Below are 18,811 nucleotides of genomic sequence, written 5' to 3' on the forward strand. Positions count from 1 at the left end.
CTTAAAACGGAGGTTTGATTACAAATCATGACCTTTCTTCAAAGGCAGCATTAGTGTTATGATGTTAAGAATTTAGAAATGAAAAAAAAAATTCCCCGCGCTGTCAGACTCCAATCTCCAGCCTTATCGATGACGTTAAGTAAGGAAATGGAGCTGTTGAAACGCTGTAGTGTGACAAAGAACCGCCTTGTATACCGTTAAAGCAGCAGTAATGTCTAATGGAAAAAACAAACAATTTCTACAAATTTACTTAGTTGATACTGTTTAATGAACAGGTTTAGTGGTAATAACAAAAGTGTGACATCAGTTTTATGCAGAACTAAATCAGATAAATGTGTGCTTTGTGTTTGTGAGAGAGAAGGGCGAGGTTCTGTTCAATAGGATATGCAGTGTCACCCTCTAGTGGGGTAAGAAGATAAGCACAACACATTGATCTTATGACTAGACTTTTTCAAAGTATAAAAAAAAAGAGGAGACGCTCAGACAGATAATTGGATTTATTTCCGGCTTGATCGGTTCATTAAATGAATAACCGCAGCACTCTTACATATCATCTGCAGTTATGTACAATTACCACTTAAAATTGGATTATTTTACAAAAACTACATGAGTGTTTAATTCCTCTTATGTCACTGGAATTTCACCTGCGATTACACAGTATCTAAAAGAACGTATTAAAGAAAATCATGCTTATAACTCGTCATTCAGTATGTATGCTTGTGAGACCTGGTGCGAATGTTTTTATACAAGTTTTTTTTAGAAGTATGTGCGAAATTCAGAGTGATGAGAGGAGAGAAATGAGAATGTGGGGGAAAACATCAGTCGGATTCCTTATAAAAGTAAAAGCATAAATATTACTTAGCATAAAGAGAGAATAGCATAAGTGACACAGGAAAGGAAGGACTGGGCGGCCCAATTCCTGCTACCATGCGACCTGCATTTTTGTGGTTTATCCCCGGTTAATCACAATAAAACTCACCCGAAGCATTTCTGTGCCCAAGGTATGGATTTATTTATACTGTAGATAAACCATGCAGATGCAACATCATAAAGTGCCTTTTCTTCATCGTCTTCATTATTTCAAAACACTGTCCTCCCTGCAGTACTTTTCCCAACTTTCTTTCCAACTAAATAAACTCTTTTATAAAATACCCAAGTTAAAATAAATAACCCTAGTGCTCTAAGCTTGGGGCTTGGTGGAGACTCAAGCTTGTAAAGGTGCATGTTTATTAAGGAATGTAGTTGCCCTTAAGGGGAACACCACGGACATTCTTTCTCTAAGAGATTCGGATGTTGCGAGAAATGTCTTCACTGTGTAAATCTATTAAACCTTGGTAAAAAAAAAAACAATTTACTCAACAGGGATGTTTAAGATTCCTGTCTTCATTAGGTATGTGCTCATAATATGAAATTAGAATTATGCAGTTATTTAAAAAAATACAACATTGATAAATCTCCTTTTTTTTAGTTGCCATGCTAATCTTTTAAATAAAAAAATCTGATTTAAAAGATCCAGATACTAGCATTACTGTGCTAAATGTTAAAGCACATCCACTCTAAATATGAACGTGTAAATAAAGCTCCATCTTGCTGAACAGATTTAAAATGAACAGACTAGCAAGTCTGGAGAAGTGAAAACGCTGTAGCTCTGCCTCTTGCTCCTGTTGCAGAGCGTCTTCCTCTTTTGTTTCCTCTTTATCTTCACCTGGGTGGAAAAAAAAGACAAAAAGATATTTGTTACAAAGATTAGCAATCCAGTATGAAGCACTATAGTGTAAAGGAGTGTAAGGATTCACTAATTTAAATCAGTTCACTGGGTGTGATATTTACACAACCACACACACACACGCGCACACATATATATACACACGCCTTTTTACTTATCAGCCTCTGGGTCTGTCTAGGCAAAGAACGTGTAGTCTAGGTGCTTGCCATGGAAAAGGAAGTATGAACTCTGTGTCTAACACTCACCGTAGAGGAGGCGTGGCTTTTATAACAAACAGTAGAGATGAGAAACCCGATCCTATTAATGGATTTGAATTATTCTAAATCACTGAACAGAGCTCATGAGTCCTTTGAGTCAATCGAGTCTAACAGGGTTTTCCTGTGGTATTCCACTAGAGGGCACTCACAAGATTCTGAGTCTTTAATGTTTCTGACCATACTGGAAGTTTCCTAAACAACTCAGTTCTTCGTACAGTTGCTAGCTAACAACTATTCAGAACAAGAAGAGTGTAATTATAAAAGAGGGATGGTCTGTCATTCTCAATGAGTAAGGTGTGGTCTACGTAGCTCTCGGAGGTGTCCTCCCCCCCCACACACAGGTGTGGCTTCTGTGCTTGTCAGTCTCATTAAATCTGGTGGCCACAATACATACTAAACCTATTTGTTGTTAAAAGAATAATGATAATAATAATAATAATAATAATAACTTCTACCGAATAATTTACAGAAGCAACACATTATCTAAGTAGAATAAAGAGGTCGGAAGGTATAAAAATATTCTTCATAAGAAGAATAAAAAAAAGATTCACAGGTGGACAAATTAGAAAAATTATAATCGTTGTGACAAATTAATCACCTGTTCAGTCACTGCTTGCTGTCAGTGTCATCTGCTCAGCTGTAATCTCGCTGGTGTGCTGCACCTTAGGATTCTGAGAGGTTTGAGGTTCAGAGGAGCAACCTCGCTTTCTGATGGCTGCAGGAGCGCATGAGGACGAAGGCTCGGAATCGGGATCTTGGCCTGGATCAGGGTCGGGATCCGTCCGCGATGGATGAAGTTCAGACTGGAGCTGTGGTTGACGGGATGAGGAGATGGCACCTGAAGAAAATGGATTTTGATGCATTTATATGGATGTATACAGGCACAACCTAAAAACCTTTTTTAGCTTTAAGCAGATATTTACATGTGTTCACTCATAGGATCAGATGACCAGCATTCTTAATGTCTTATCTACTGTATATATATATTTATATAAAGTGATAGAACACATCAAGATGTTTTGGGGAATTTTTGTCTGTTTGTGCACGCATCACATAGAAACTACTGAACGATTTTAACACAGGTCTATTTGAGATTTACAGGTTAAGGTAACATAAACGCTTTCTTTCATTGCAATCGCTAAAGATATATATAAAATCAAGAAACATCAAGAAAAATCATTAGTATATCTCAAAATTCAACAGATGGGGCTGTACAATTTATAAATACGCACTTATGAGTGTGTCTAAACATTTACATTTACTAAACATCCCACATGAAGTGCACAAAAAGCTGCTTCTGCATGTGTTTCTTACCACTGCTGCTGGCCTGGGAGTCATCCGACATCGATGGCTCTGCCTCCTCCTGGATGGTGGGCACTGATGCTAGCAGACCTGATGGATCACCATATAGACAGACAGTACATAAAACTGTAGTGACTTCCTCCTAAACCTATCAATATCGATTGACATTAGTGGTTTTCTCAATAACCCTAATTTACCCAAATTCCCAGAGGTCTTTCTAAACTAGCTAGATTTTCATTAACATTACATGCTGCAGCGAACATGACCTATTACCCTAACGCCCCATACGACCAAGCCGCATGCAGGCCCAAGCCGGGTTAGAAAATGCGAAGGCTGAGACAGAAAGGGCAGGAGGCATAAAACTGGTTTGTAGACCTTGGGGCTTAAATGATCCGATGTGCCAACCTCTAGCATAAAAGAGACAAAGCCCATGAAAAAAAATAAAGAAAAAAAGGCGTCAATTTGTTCGTATTCAGTTTTAATAAATGAGGCCCAGTGTAAAGTGCAGTGTTAGCTTCAGACCTTGAGTTCAAATTAAGATGTTCTAAGCCAAGGTTAGATGCAAGCACCTAAAAGCACTGTTATCTAATTCGCAATAATAATGGAGGTCAAAAGACCTTCTAAAACTTGAGGTAATTACTCCATTAGGTGAAAAATACAGCCCTAAAAAGGCTGATTGTGTAAGCTATTAAATTCATCATTACCGTCATGCTTTTATACACAACCTCATTTCCTTTTACAAAGAACTAAAGAACAAATGTGTGTGTGTCAAAAAAGAGCTTCAAAAATAGAGCATTAGAGTTTTGTAACAGTACTTGACACTGCACTAAAGGGTTTCTTCCAAAAGGGTGCAAACAAATGTGAGTGTGTGTGTGTGTGTGTGTGTGTGAGAGAGGGGACTCACTAAGGCCTCTGTAGTGCGAGAGCTGCTGATAGACCTGCTTCATCCTCTCGATGTTGAGCCGGCTGCTCTCTGCATGGTTTATCATAGGTTTGGGATAATCGACTCCCACAATGCAGTTTGCTGCCTTCTGAATAGACTCTGGTGTGTTCCACGGCTCGTAGATGTAACGGCTCGGGTAGTCCTTCAGCTCCGGAACATATCTCCTGTGCATTGTAAATAAAAATGATCAAACAAACAAACAAAAAACAACCATGTAGAGGTGCCAACATTATTAACCAGAATATCCTTCATTTTAAATCATCATTACCATTAAAACAGATGTTAATTGGCAAGGGGGCGGGGATTCCAGGGTGTCAGTTTATATTAGAATGTTCAAAACTCCTAGGCACGACTCACAGAGTCCCTTACGCATTTTCTGCAGTTGACTCTCACAGCATCGGAAAAACTATACGGAGAACATTAGCTATCTAAATTTACTACACGTGTCCCTAACAGTAAAGGATCAATGCGGCGATAATCCTGTGTGATTAATTATTGTAATCACTGAAATCCAAGAAAGCCAGAAAATGCAGTTCCACCTTGTATGAATTCATGAACCTTCAGCCAATAGAAAACAAAATCATAATTCAACTAGAAATCAGTTATGCCACTAATGCTTCAGCAACCAGCCCCATGGCCATCATCATTTCCCCTACAGTGAATTGTCTTTAAGCATTTAAAGTTTGATCACAGTTTTAGCATACTGTAATTTTCAAGCTTTTCCACAGTAGACATTTGTCAAAACTCGTAAATGACACGGCTAAACTGCAAAAATAGGCGAAACTCTGAAATTAAACTTCTTTGCTATTAATAGTAATTACGTTACTGGGTAACAAATTTTATGTAAAACAAATTCTATTTTAAATAATAAAAAAAGGTTTCTCAGAGGTGAGGATGGACACAAGACGTGACGACAGAAGGAGTTCTGTCCTTATACTGTACATCCTGACTTTTTTTTTTTTCTTTCTTCCAACATATCAATGACTTGGCCTTTACTATGGTTACTTTTTCCTCTCAATGTATTTGTGTCTTAAAATTCCCGGAATGTAGAAAATGAGTCTTCAGTAATCTTCAGATTATTTATTACTGTAACAGTGATCAAAACACATACCTAGCCTAAACAGCTAATAACTCTTACGCTTTAGTTTAGAAGTGTATGTCAATTTGTCTCTGTGTTGAAACTAACACACACCTGAACACTGTCTACAGAGTTCCCTTGACCTGGTGTTAAACTGTAGCTGTGACCTTTGATCACATTTTCTGAAAAGCGCCTAATAAACAACCCTCATTCTACGCACTGACGCTCACACCTGTCACATTTATTAAATGTTTGTTTGAGAGGTCTGATGTAAGTCAGGAGGTGATCAGCAGTAGCGCAGCTAGAAAACTTATTAGAATTTAGAAGTATTTTTACGTCATGCTAATTTAAATTGTGTGGGGGGAAAAAAACACAGAACAAGAACAAATAACCATAATTCTGTATTGCACAAAGAGTCGGAGGTATAAGAAAATTTTAAGGAATCTATTCTGTAGAGATATTTATAACCATTAACATGTCTTTTCACATTCCCACTATCTCCAAGACTTTTTCATGTTTTTTATTTTTTTTGCTATGGCTATTTAAAAATATTCAAAAGGCTATCAAGAGAAATCATAAAAAGAAATATATAATATGTGATGTTTAGGAAATCGCATCCACAAAAAAGAAAAAAGCCAGACAAGGACCATAAGCTTTGACATAACAGATATCTGTTCCTGTTATATCACCTACTGTTGGGGTGTTAAACAGACATCTTGATACTGATGCAGCCTTCTAAATGAACAACTAAAATATAAAAAATTAAAAAAGTAAAATATTACTTTTTTATGATTAAAAAGGCTTGGAATGATGTTAAAAAACATTAACAAGTCTTAATAGGACTTTAAAAAGTTTCTAGAAGTCTTAAAAAACCGTCAGTTTGTATGGGGTTTTAACAGCAAAACGAAATAAATCGGTTTTGGTAAATATGAGAAAAAAGCTGACCCAACAGCCAAACTCTTCACATCCTAAATCTGATTAAGGACCCACCGAATGTGCCGGACAAACAAGCCTGTCCATAACGTCCTGATGTCTTAACTGGCAACCAACCACTGCGATTGCTTATTTAAATCAAAATGATGACTTTTGGGCCAGGCACTGTATGTTTGTGTATGTGTGTATGTTCTGTCTGTCTGTCTATCTATCTTTTTTTAAGATGGTGAGATCAATTATGATAAAATAATAAAATCTCCCAGGGATTTTTCTTACTCATTCACTCATTTATTAGCCTTATAAATCCATTTCAAGAGTAAATATTTAAGAACAATTCACAGAAGCTTTGCACACGGTGTTCCAGGACATTTACATGAAGTGTTTACCTAACGACTTTAATGTCTTTGACAGTATAGTGAGCGTACACACCATTCTTTAGTTGTGATAGCTCAGTTTAATCATGTGCTGAGAGGCTCTAACTGTTTATATCACTTACACAACACACTGTACTGTTGAAAGCAACCTGCAGCCTTTTCTTACTGTATCACATGTGAAACTTTTTAGAAAAAGCTTTAATAAAGTTTATTTCTTGCTTATAGCACAGCATTGAATCAGTTTTGCATTTGCAAACACACACACACAAAAAATCTAAATTAACTAAATGAAACCCCACATCATAGAATTTAATGATGTTTGTTTTATTTCAGTTTATTGTTGTGGAACACTGATGAAACCAGAAGTTCCAGCTGTTACTTATCTACAGACATTCGCCCCCACACCAACTACGCTTTACTTCATATAGAGGTCAAGACTGAGAAACCTTTCCACGTTCATTCCAATAATCCTGCATGCCTGAACTAATATTTTGCGAATGCACAATGAAATAAAAATAAGTATGAATTTAAAGACTCTGCATATAGTGTAAAGAAGTAAACAATAGAAAAGAACATAAGAATTTTGATGTCCTTAAATTGCACACATCTATAAGCACATGTTCGTTGTCCATTATTCAAAAAAGGTTTATAAGTTAGTTTATGTATCATGATTAATAAAAAGTCATCTGCCTTACCGTATGTAGTCCCCGCTGGGGTCGATGCGGCGTCCGAAGCCCACTGGACAGTAGCAGTGGAAGAACTGCTGGAAGAAAGCGCTGCAGGAAAGCCACATCCAGCTTCCAGCATTCACGCTCCAGTCAGAGTCCAGCAACAGCTCCTCAAACACCTGTACGCAATAAACACATGATGTTTATATCCGACATGCAGATCCACACGAACACATCCCCTTCTCAAGAACTTCAGGTCGTACCTTCATGCCGCTCTCCCAGCTGATCCACAGGTCTCCCCGTGTGAGGAAGCAGGCCACGGCGTGACGCGCTAGGTGGTGGATCCAACCCTCTTGTCTCAGTTGGCACATGATGGCGTCGATCCAGGGGAAGCCCGTCCTTCCTTCGGCCCACTTGGCAAGCGCTTCGGGGTTCCGGTCCCAAGGGATCTGGACGCAGATGGGGTTTCCCTCCATGCGGTCGAAGTTGGGGTTGTTGGTGGCCGCAGTGTAGAAGAACTCGCGCCATAACAGCTGCCTGAACAGTGAGAGAGGGGGACTGGAGCGCCTGCGCAGCTAGGAAGGAGGGACATAAACATCATCATCATCATCATATTTTCTTTAACAAACAAGTTAGTTCCTGGTATCACTTGTGTTACAATAGCACAATCATTTCTTCACCAGCCATAATTAATAAAATGAAGATTTTATATTTTATTCTTTCCTATTAGCATTTTGCCTCCTAACTTCCTTTTTTCCTTTTTCAGATCACAAACAGCCATATAAGCATTTCACTGAGTATGGTTTTGTATGTAACAAATAAAAAAACTTGTATTTCATCATCAGCATTTTAGTATAAATTAGCGTAACTGTTAACGATGTATTTCACTAATAAAAAAAAATTATGCACTGACCTTCATATAGAGTTCACGCAAGTGGTAATAAAGCACTCGAGACGACAGGCAGCCGAAGCACAGGTATGGACTCAGACCGGTGGGGCTGGCCAACAGCGAGTGAGCCTTGATTCGGGGACGCTCAAAATTAGCCACCCATGCCTAAACAATACACAAACAAACAATCAGAGTTAACATCTGGATTCAGTCGAGCTGAAAATGCTTAAAATGTTCGTTTAGATAAACAAAGTGATTATTATTATTATTATTATTATTATTATTATAATTGTCAATGGTCTGTTTTTTCTGTCTTTTTTTTTTTTTAATGCGGGTTCCATTGTGGGATTCACCTTTTTGTCCAGGTGTTTATTGAGTCTCTCCAGAGCCTCTGTTTCACCACCTCTCCAAACTGGCACACCATCGCCCTGAGTTTTGAACCCTGATGGACATAAAACACACGCACATTTATCACATGCGATTTGAGTTCTTGTATGATCCTGTACGACATGCAAAAGAAATTTTTCGTACAACATTTATGCAATCCTTTTAAAAGTGAATATAAACTCATATATTTTTTTTTAAATACAGTAAAAAAAAAACTAACAATTAAGAAAAACTGCTTGTTATCTTTAAAAATTCAATAGTTAAATGAGTACTACTGTATGTTAGAACACGAGCCATCATTTTTGATTATTGTTAGCTAGACAAGTTTGTGTACACGAGCTCCTCACCCAGTTCCTCCAGTGAGGGCACGCCGTAATGCTTGTCATGGTTATCCGAGACCTGCGCGCTGCAGCTGGCCATCTGCTCCTGGATGATGGTGGGCAGCGGCTTCTTGGGCAGCTCGAGGCGGCTCACGATGGCCTGAAAGCGTTTGAAGGTCAGAGGCGGGTTGTTGTTGTTCATCTCAATTATCCTGAACGGAACAGACAAAAAAACAAGTTATTTAACTGCGTAGCCATAATAGTCTACTTGAAATTAGTGAATGCATTTTAAAATTGTTGCATTAAATAGTAAACTCTATCTATCTAAGCTGCAACTTGACTTGTAAAATTACTCACAGAACGGTCCAAGTTGTGCTTCCTAAATGCGTTGAGATGGTACATACACACCTATCAGCCATAACATCATGACCAACCCCTAATGTTGAGTAGGTCCCCCTTTTTTACAAAAACGGTGATGCACTATGTGTTCTAACCCCATTCTACAGGAACTAGTGTTACCCCTTTTCAGCAATTCGAGCTGAAATATCTGTTCTGTTCGATCAGACTACACAGCAAAGCCTTTGCTTCTCAATGTGCATGAGTGAGCCTCGGCCTCCCATGACCCCATCACTGGTTCTCCATTTTTAATTCCTTGATAGGTACGTGTAGTCTGATACAAAAAAAAAAAATCTACTGCTCAAGTTGAAGAAAAAGTTTATTCTTGTTTCAGAAGAAAGATGCCAAAATCCACAGGTTATAATATAGGTGTTTTGATAGAAAAAAAAAGAAAAGGTGGTCATAATGTTATGGGTAATTGGAGTATAGCTACAAAACTGAAAATTATTATTTATGATCAACCAAGTAATATTATAAGCAGGCTGGACTGTTCGTCTTTTTATTGTCATATCAAATAAAAAATAAATTGGAATAGTTCATCAATTCATTATTCGTCAATACTTTTATTAATTATTAAAAAAAAAAGAATCACAGGAGGGCCTGAAGCCCATCCCAGAACACACACACACACACCCACACACACAAACACACACACATCAAAAATCATTTATATAAATAAAGTTTAATAAAAAAAATTTGTTCTTAATTTGGCTCAATAAAATGTGACAGTCCATTTATGATCGTTAATCTACAATTTTGACTAAGTGTAACCCTTGAGACGATCTGATCTTGTGCAACAGCTCTCTCTCAGGTTGTAGTCAGGAGGCTGCTGCATGTGTGTGTGTGTGTGTGTGTGTATAAGTGCCTAGGTGAATGCATGCAGCTGGAGCATGTGCTCTATCCTGGATTACATCCCCAGCTTTCCAGCACTGCTCTTCATGCTGCCTTGCTGGTACACGCTGTGACAGAGAGCTTGTCACTCAGCTCAGCACATGGTGCTCAGTGTGACCTGCATTTACACTTATCCTCCAGCAGAGGACACAGACTGTTAGAGACCGTGCGGACACAGTGGCCCCTCTCGGGCTCTGAGCTCGTCCTCGTGCACGGTGGGTTTTAAACACGCCAATCCATTTATATAAGAGTGATAGCTCATACTCAGGCATGCTGGCACTCATTAGGACTTTCCTTTTAACTGAGAGGGACTGGACACACCGCAGTTATACAATCCGACAGCGGCATTTGTCGTTCTTATTCCAGAGTGTTGTATGGCTTAAATAAATAATGCCAATCCAAAATTGGCATCACATTTTTTTTAAATACAGTATCCAAATGCTTATTACCATCTGCTGTAATATTGTACCATTCCCGATTTATATAACTCAGTGTAGAAAGCACAATCTGAGTGAAAATGGAAAAGTGTATCTGATGAACTGTTAACTCAATGCGCTTTTATGTGCATGTCGATGTGGAGTAAAGAGGGATTGCGTGTTGTCACACACTTGTCCGGGTTGTAGAGGGTGTGAGAGTGCCTGACGATCGTCTCCACACCGAACTCCTGGGCCATTTTAATGATGGCACCATCCCGCTCCTTACCGTACGGCTCGGAGTCATACTCGAAGGTCAACCGAGTCACTTTCCATTCCTGAAAGAGAGTAAGAGAGAGAGATTGGTTTAAGAAAAAAAAATAGAGCAAAAACCTGTACTTCTTTTGCCCTTACCGGCGGCATTACATGTAATTAAGTACACCAATTGTTCAGTGGCAGAACATGTGCAGACTGCACCAACTTCAAAAAGTACAGCACGGGGCAGTCTGAAAGCATGTGTACCCCCCAGATCATAACACTGCCTCCAAAGGCTGATGGGTGCATTGCTTCTTACCCTTCGCTCTGGAATAGGGTCAGTCTGGAATCATCAGACCACATAACCTTTGCACATTGCTCCAAAGTCCAATATTTATGCTCTGTAGCAAAGTGAAGCTGTTTTTCTGATTAGTCTCACTAACAAGTGTAGGAACCCTGCTGTTAATTCCCAATCCTGTGAGTTCTTGTTGCAGTGTGTGTGTGTGTGTGTGTGTGGAAATGCTTTTGTATTCATTATTCAACATAATTGTGGTTTCTATTTCTATGATATGATTCACATTTCTGTCAAAAGGTGACAGTTTAGCGCCATCCTTTCAATTTTTATGTGTTAGACAGTTCTTAACCTAATTCAAAGCATTTAAATGTTGTTGTTTTTTTGCTCGATTCAGGCCAAATAAGTTCACCATTCTGAAACAGCATTGTTGTAGTACATTATTACTTCTACAGTAATAGCTAGTAACATAAATGTTCCATATGCCTGGTGTGTTTTGGTATTCTTTGCTGGACGCATATTTCGTGTAACTGCCTGAGGAGTTTGTGGTGACATGGTGTAGAGGAAAGAGTATCTTAGTGGTTAAGATGGTCATCAGAAGGTCATGGGTTCAAACCCCAGAACCAACATGCTGCCACTTTTGGGGCCTTGAGCGAGACCCTCACCTGTCAAATGCTCTGATGTATAATAGGATAAATGTAAGTCGGCCTGGATAAGGCAGTAAATGTAAATATCTGGCCTGGGCGTTGATCATCTTTAAAAGTGGATTGGTTAATCTCCATTACAGTGTGCTAATATAGTCCCCTATATACATACATTTACTGTATATGTATTAAAACAGCACGGCATATTGTCTTAGTTTTTTTTGGTATACACAGACATTTGGCTTCGAGATCAAAAGATGAATATGAGACAAAAAGTCAATCAGCAGTTGAACATGAATTTCCTTCCTGACAAAGGCTACGTTTACACTGCAGGTCTCAATGCCCAATTCTGATTTGTTACCTGTATCTGATTTTTTGACCATATCCGATAAACGTGTTTACACTTGCCATACCATCTGAAACATCGCGCATACTTAAAGGAAGGTACTTGCGCTACACACTAGCCAAGATAGATGAAGGTGAAGTATGCTTGACGCTCTGTGATATATGCAAAGTTAATGAAACGTCACCATGGTTTTAAAACAGAGGAGGAGAAAAAAAACGGCATAATTGCAGCCTGTGCATATGCTTCATTCACCAAATACTGATTTCTTAATGTTATTTAGCCCAAATAAGCATTAAAAAGGGGGGGCTGGGGGGAATGCATGCGTTTTTTTCCCGTTTACACAGACATAAAACATATCCGATATGTGTCACATATGAGCAAAAAATCAGAATTGGGTCACATTTCATGACAGTGTAAACATAGCCAAAGAGACAGAATCGAGACATGACCTTAAAACAAACAACTGAAAGAAACTGCGGTAGAAAACTGTAGAAGGATCACAAATAAAGGATTGCCAAAGACTTAAGTTAACCACTTCTTTGATGCAGTGATTGCAAGCAAGATATACTGTACGTAACAAAATATTAAGTATTTTATAATGTAATACTCTTTTCCTATACTTTTACTTACCTATGAAAGTGTGAAGTTTTTTTAACTATGTAAATTATTCATTTTTACATGCAGTAGTAAATGAGAGCTCATTCATCTTTAAATCTGTTCCAATACTTTTAAATAGAATTTTTTTGGGGACTTTTAGACTGTGGATTAAAAAAACAACAACCCGTGACTCAAGTCATTGAACTGGTTCACTACAATTGGATTACTCATCATTCGGGTTCTGTTAACTGTTTAGTAACCATGACAACTGCGTTTAGGACAACAGCTAAGCCAGGATGAAACACTTGTGTGGGTGTGTGTGTCTGGGGGGATGCGCTGTTAGACAAAAAGAATGAGTAACCTTCAGATGCACCTTTCTCCCTACTGGAGTTCTACTGACACACGTCACGTTTTCAAAACTGCCTCGTTTTTATTACGTCGCTACAAAGGAACACGGATAAAAAGATGTAAGGATTTGATATGCGGATGACGGCATCCAGCTTCCCACCTGATTTCCTAACAGCACGCATCAAAGAGAAAGAACTCACTAAGTGGGTTTAAAGCCGACCTTCAAAAATAGCAAGATCAATCATTTTTATATCTAGAATTTTAGAGAGAAAACCAATAACCAGAACTTCTGCCTCTGGAACAGGGAAAAGCTCATGGGAGCAAATACGCTTTACAGCAATAACAAACTTAAACTAGTGATGTATCAGTTTTCATGGAAAAGTCTTCAGGACAGAAGAGACAAGCTGTGTTTCATCATCATTGCTCGTAAGAGTAAATAAATTGTCTCATGGATGTTCCACAACATGAAAACACTGAATACAATTTATTCCATTCCTTCATGTTTTATTATTTACGCAGCACATTGTATTTCGAGTTGGTTAGTTAGTTTTGTAAAATAAGAAACAAATGTGTAGATGATTACACACCATGCTATGTTTGTTACCTAAACAATATTGTTTACCAACTTAACCCAAAAGGTATAACACGTTAAGCAATTTTAAGTAATTTGCGTTTAAGTAATGTGAATTTCTCTCTTTTTTTATTTTGCAACTTAATGTATGTTTTGAAATTTCAAATTCTATCAGTAATTGTATTTTTCTAGTGAATTATTTTCATGTTCAGCCCAATTTTTTTATTATGCTACTCAGAGTTAATAAGCATTTCACTGCTTGCCACACTGTGTATATTTGTGTATCTGATTAACAAAATTTTAATTAGACATTTGCCTAGCTAGCACCTTAACTTTCACTTTATGTTCATATGTTTAACTGGGAAGTGACTGTTTACAGAAGAAAGTCCCCACAACTTTATTTTCCACAATTCTAACATCTTTTGTGTGTAATTCTGACTTTATATGACAGAATTCTGACTGTTTATTAAAATTCCAGCTTTATTTCCTTAATTCCCCATGCTTATAAATTCACTGCATTCCCGTCCATCAAGTGTATCTTCTAACAGTTTCGTGGTCAGTAATTATGCCCACCATTCAACATTCCTGGTGCATCCGCTCACTGTTAACGATGCTGTCAGTCTGAAGTTTAAAACTATTAGTGTATGACTAACACCACTGCTGCTTCATCTGTGTAATTTTGTTACTGTGTGAATTGATTTTATGCATTTTCAGTTACAATGTGTAAAGACTTCTGGCTAACATGCTGCAGAGCAGGGGCTGCCACCTGATACAGTGAAGAACTTGTGAAAAAATTGGAATTACAAGAAATAAAAAAAATCTGAAATTTGAGAAAAAGTCAGAACTGCAAGAAACGTCAGCATTAAATGTAGCAATTAAAAAAAATAATAAAGTCACAAATTCCAGAAAAAAAACTACGGTTGGAAAACGAAAGTCAGGATTGCAAAAAGAAAAGAATTGGCCGAATAAGAGTTAGAATTATAACAATTAAAGTTGCAAATGGGGAAACAAGAGCCAGAATTGTGAAAGAGTTTTAAATGTAAAAAAAAAAGGTGCTCATGTACTGTAAGAAAAAAAGTTAAAATTGCAAGAACAGGAGTAAAAATTATAAAAAAGTTGCAAATAGGAGAATAAAAGTGAAAACTCTAAGAACAAAAGTGACAGTGACAAAAAAAAGGTGCAAATGGGAGAACAAAATGCAGTAACAAAAGAAGTGTAACAACAAGAATAAGAATAGCAAGAACTAACTGCAGTGAACTCTTATCCACCGTGAATGTGTTTTATGTTTTCTGCACACCAAAACCTTCATGGTAATAAACCTGTTACTACAAGTTCTTACTGCAGAGAGCATCCAGAATAGGGTGAACATACTGACCTTGAACAGTCTGGGAAACACATCTGTGGGTTGCCCTCGCACCACAAACAGCCTCGAGTTCAGCTTCCTCAAACTCGTATCCAGATCCTCTAACGACTCTAGCAGAAATCTGTAGGGTTACAAATAAACAACACCGGTTCCAGATGTGTTAAACACCAAAAGCCAAAAGACCTGTCAGGGATGAGGTGTAATCAGGAACGGTGGCGATGCAGGGGTGCAGTTCTCACATCAAAACATAATTTTCAATAACAATGTTCTAAAGTGTTGCAATCTATTTATTACAGAACAAGGGATTTTTTTTTTATTCTAACATTCATTCTAAGTGATGTGAAAGATTTTAAAAATAAAATTATCTTGAAATTAATATTATTACAGAGAAAAACCTTTCAGAATTAAACAAAATCGCTTCAGATGTTCTACTTTTCTGTGTCTGAAAACTTAGATTTGCAGCTTTAGCTGTGACTGGAGTAAGGCTCTGACACTGGACACTTCACATACCCAATGTTTACATAAACATGTGCACATAGAAAACGTCACCCTATCGACTGTCAGAGCAGCAGCGGCTCAACAGTTAATGCTCTGATCAGAAGGTTGACGGAGGCAGTGTGTGTGTGTGTGTGTGTGTGTGTGTGTGTGTGCGTGTGTGTGTGTGTGTGTGTTCCCTCTCTGTACCAGGGGTGCTTTTTCAAGGCTGACCCTGTGCTCTGATCCTAAACTAAAAAACAAGCTGGGATATGTGGAGGGAAACAAATTTAACATGGTTAAACATACTTTACAGTATATGTTTAAAACAAAGGCTTTCTTTAAATTTAAACATTGTTTTTTAACAAGTTTTTGTAAAAGGTCGATCATATACGTCCCTGTGTAAAGTGTTTGACAATAATAATATTGTATTAGATCAAGCTCATTAAAAGATCCTATTATTCGCCCTGAAGCTGGAAATACTTTCAGAGCTGCTGTTTTTATATATACATACAGCATCAGTCAAAAGTTTGGATTCATCTTCTACATTTTAGATCAATACAAGGGAAACCTTGGATTGCAAGTAATTTGGTCTGCAAGCGTTTTGCTAGTGGAACAAAATTTAATACATTTTGACTTGTTAAACGAGTAAGGTCTTTATATACAAGTACTGTGCTTTGTCCGCCAAGCGTCACATGATCAGAACTGAGATAATGGTTCCTTAATTACTGTAGTTTTATTTTTTCTTTATATTTTGTATTCATTATTTTTATATGAATATTTTTGGGCTGTGGAACGAACTGTGTGAGTTTTCATTATTTCTTATGGGAGAAATTCCATACTTTGAAATACGAGCATTTTAATCTACAAGCACACTTACAAGATGAATTATGCTCACAATCAAGGGTTCGACTGTATTGGATTTTTTTATAACTCCGAAATAACAAGTTATTAAACAACAGCAACAGCAGTCAGTTGTTATTTTAAGACCTTAAGACCAGCTGTTCTGGGACATTTCTTACAAGAACAGTATTGTGTCAAGTGCGTTTGTAAAACCCATCAAGCACCATGATAATGAAACTGGCTCTCATGAAGACCTTCACAGGAAAGCAAGACCAAAACGTACCTCTGCTGCAGAGGAGAAGTTCATTTAGAGTCACCAGCTTCAGAAATCACCAATTTACAACCAGAACCTTAAATTAGAGCCGGTATAAAGGATTTACAGAGCGTAGAGTAGCAGATACCAACTGTTCAATAATAACTGTTTAAAGGAGATTATTATATATTTTGGACGCCTTCAGCATTGTTCGACAGTGTAGAAAGAAATAATACTCAGGGAAAACCATAGAATAAGATGTAGTGAGCCCAAAAATGAGCACAAAGGAGCCCAAAAATGCATACACAGTTTAACAGTTGTTAACTATGCGTTTCTCTACAACTATATATTCTTTAAAGATATATATATGTTGTAGTCTTTTGGCTGCTCCTTTTTACAGCAGACAGTCAGGTCAGTACAGAACCACAGACAGCAACCTATCCATTTTATCCTATTTTATCCATTTTATTCAGGCTTGGGACCGGCACTTCATCCAGTGGCTGGGAATTGAATCCGGGCTTTCTGGATAACAGGCGAGAAACCTACTACTGAGCCACCAATGCCCCTGGTTCTATAGGTAGGTAGATTATTTTTGATTGTTTTTTTTTAGTGGTAGTGGTAAGATCTTCACTTAGACCAGATTGTCCTCAGTCCGAACTCCTCAAACTAAGATAACAATTGCCAAGATAACAATTTGATGCGACAACATGAATATTCTTCTGGACTTCCTTCTTACACCAAACATGTTTATAGTAGTATTATGAACATATTTTTTCTAACCTCTGTCCACCACCATGAGTGGTAATTTCCAAACAAAATTATTATATTATATTATTATTATATTTATTACAACTAAAATTATTATTATATTTTAATATTATAATCAATAATTCAATAACCAGGAATTACTCACTTACTTATCTTCTATACCACCTGTATACAGGGTCATAGGGGGGCTTGGAGCCTACCTCAGGAGTCTTGAGGCATGAGGCGGGGTACAATCCATCAATTCATTGCTGGGCATACACACACTAACACGCTAATTCACACACTACGGGCAATTTAGAAAAATCAATTAATCAAATCAGGATGTCTTTGGACTGTGGGAGAAAACTGGAGTACCCAGAGTAAACCCACCAAACACAGAGAAAACATACAAACACAGAAAATCGAACCCGGATCCTGTAGGTGCAAGGAAACAATGCTGAGTAATAACGCCACTGTGCCACCCTAATCAAGAATCAATAAACAATAATTATTATATTAACATCTTATCTCACCAAACCAGAGCACTGTACAGTACAGAATCACTTTCTTAAAGCAGCCAGCGGCCGCATCCCAAAAAACAGCACTTGAAGTGCGCGAGGGTTACATCCGGGCACTTGTTCACACATCATCACATTTACGATTTCGCACGCACCTCGCGCACTTTCGTAAAAGAGAGAACGTGATTTGAGACACGACCGAATGGTGTTGTTTCGCTTTTCTTATCTAATTGAAGACATTAAAACCTATTTTATGGAGTTACTTTCGAGTAAAATCTAAAGGAAAAATCAAACTAAACATTTTAACCAAGTTAAGGATTTACTTAATAAAATTATTGTTGTTGTGTGTGTTTGTTTGTTTTTTTTTAGACCGGAGGCGTGTCCTGAGTTGTTTACCAGCTGTACAAGGGACTGGAGTTAGCCAAGTTAGCTAAGAGCTGGAGCAGATCTAATAAGCTTCAGTGTGTGTGTGCGTGTGTACTCGCGCGCTCGTGCAGCTCACCTCCACCGGTTGACTCCGACGTTAGCCGCTCGCGCGAACCACGGATCCAGAACGTAAACACAGCGCGCGGTGTCCGCGCCATTTAACGCCTCCTGCAGCGCGGCGTTGTCGTGAAGTCGCAGTCCTTTCCGAAACCAGTGCACCGAATTCACTACCATGATCCCAAATCGCTCAGAACCTGATCACCTTCTGGTGTAAGTGCCCCCCGGTAATCCAGTTCCTCCTGACCCTCTGCCTCTGCCTCTATCTATATCTATCTCTCACTCTCTCTCTCCCTCTCTCTCTCGCTCTTCAGCTTCCCAGAAGTTCCAGATCAAAGGGTTCAATCCAAAACGACTTCTTCATCCCTGTGCTAGTGCACTTCGACGAAAGCAGCTTCACTACGCCTCTGCGTAGCATACGTAGGTGCCTTACACATCCCATAGCATGCCGTTTGGGATTGAGCCGGTAACCCGGACCTCTGATGTCACACGGCTGTGCC

General features: G+C 38.3%; 1 protein-coding gene across 1 annotated transcript; it reads right to left on the reverse strand.

Moving 5' to 3' along the window:
- Positions 1 to 481: 481 nt before the first annotated feature.
- cry2 (cryptochrome circadian regulator 2) lies at positions 482 to 18,596 on the reverse strand. The gene is made up of 12 exons (XM_053505665.1): positions 18,331 to 18,596; positions 15,006 to 15,114; positions 10,773 to 10,915; positions 8,905 to 9,089; positions 8,524 to 8,612; positions 8,195 to 8,335; positions 7,545 to 7,856; positions 7,309 to 7,460; positions 4,190 to 4,392; positions 3,298 to 3,375; positions 2,582 to 2,821; positions 482 to 1,705 (listed from the first exon to the last, which is right to left on the reverse strand). The coding sequence occupies exons 1-11, from the start codon at positions 18,486 to 18,488 to the stop codon at positions 2,586 to 2,588; spliced, it is 1,806 nt and encodes a 601-aa protein (XP_053361640.1). The 5' UTR covers positions 18,489 to 18,596; the 3' UTR covers positions 482 to 1,705; positions 2,582 to 2,585.
- Between the last annotated feature and the right edge of the window lie 215 nt (positions 18,597 to 18,811).

Source organism: Clarias gariepinus, chromosome 10, assembly GCF_024256425.1.
Source record: "Clarias gariepinus isolate MV-2021 ecotype Netherlands chromosome 10, CGAR_prim_01v2, whole genome shotgun sequence".
Taxonomy (NCBI): domain Eukaryota; kingdom Metazoa; phylum Chordata; class Actinopteri; order Siluriformes; family Clariidae; genus Clarias; species Clarias gariepinus.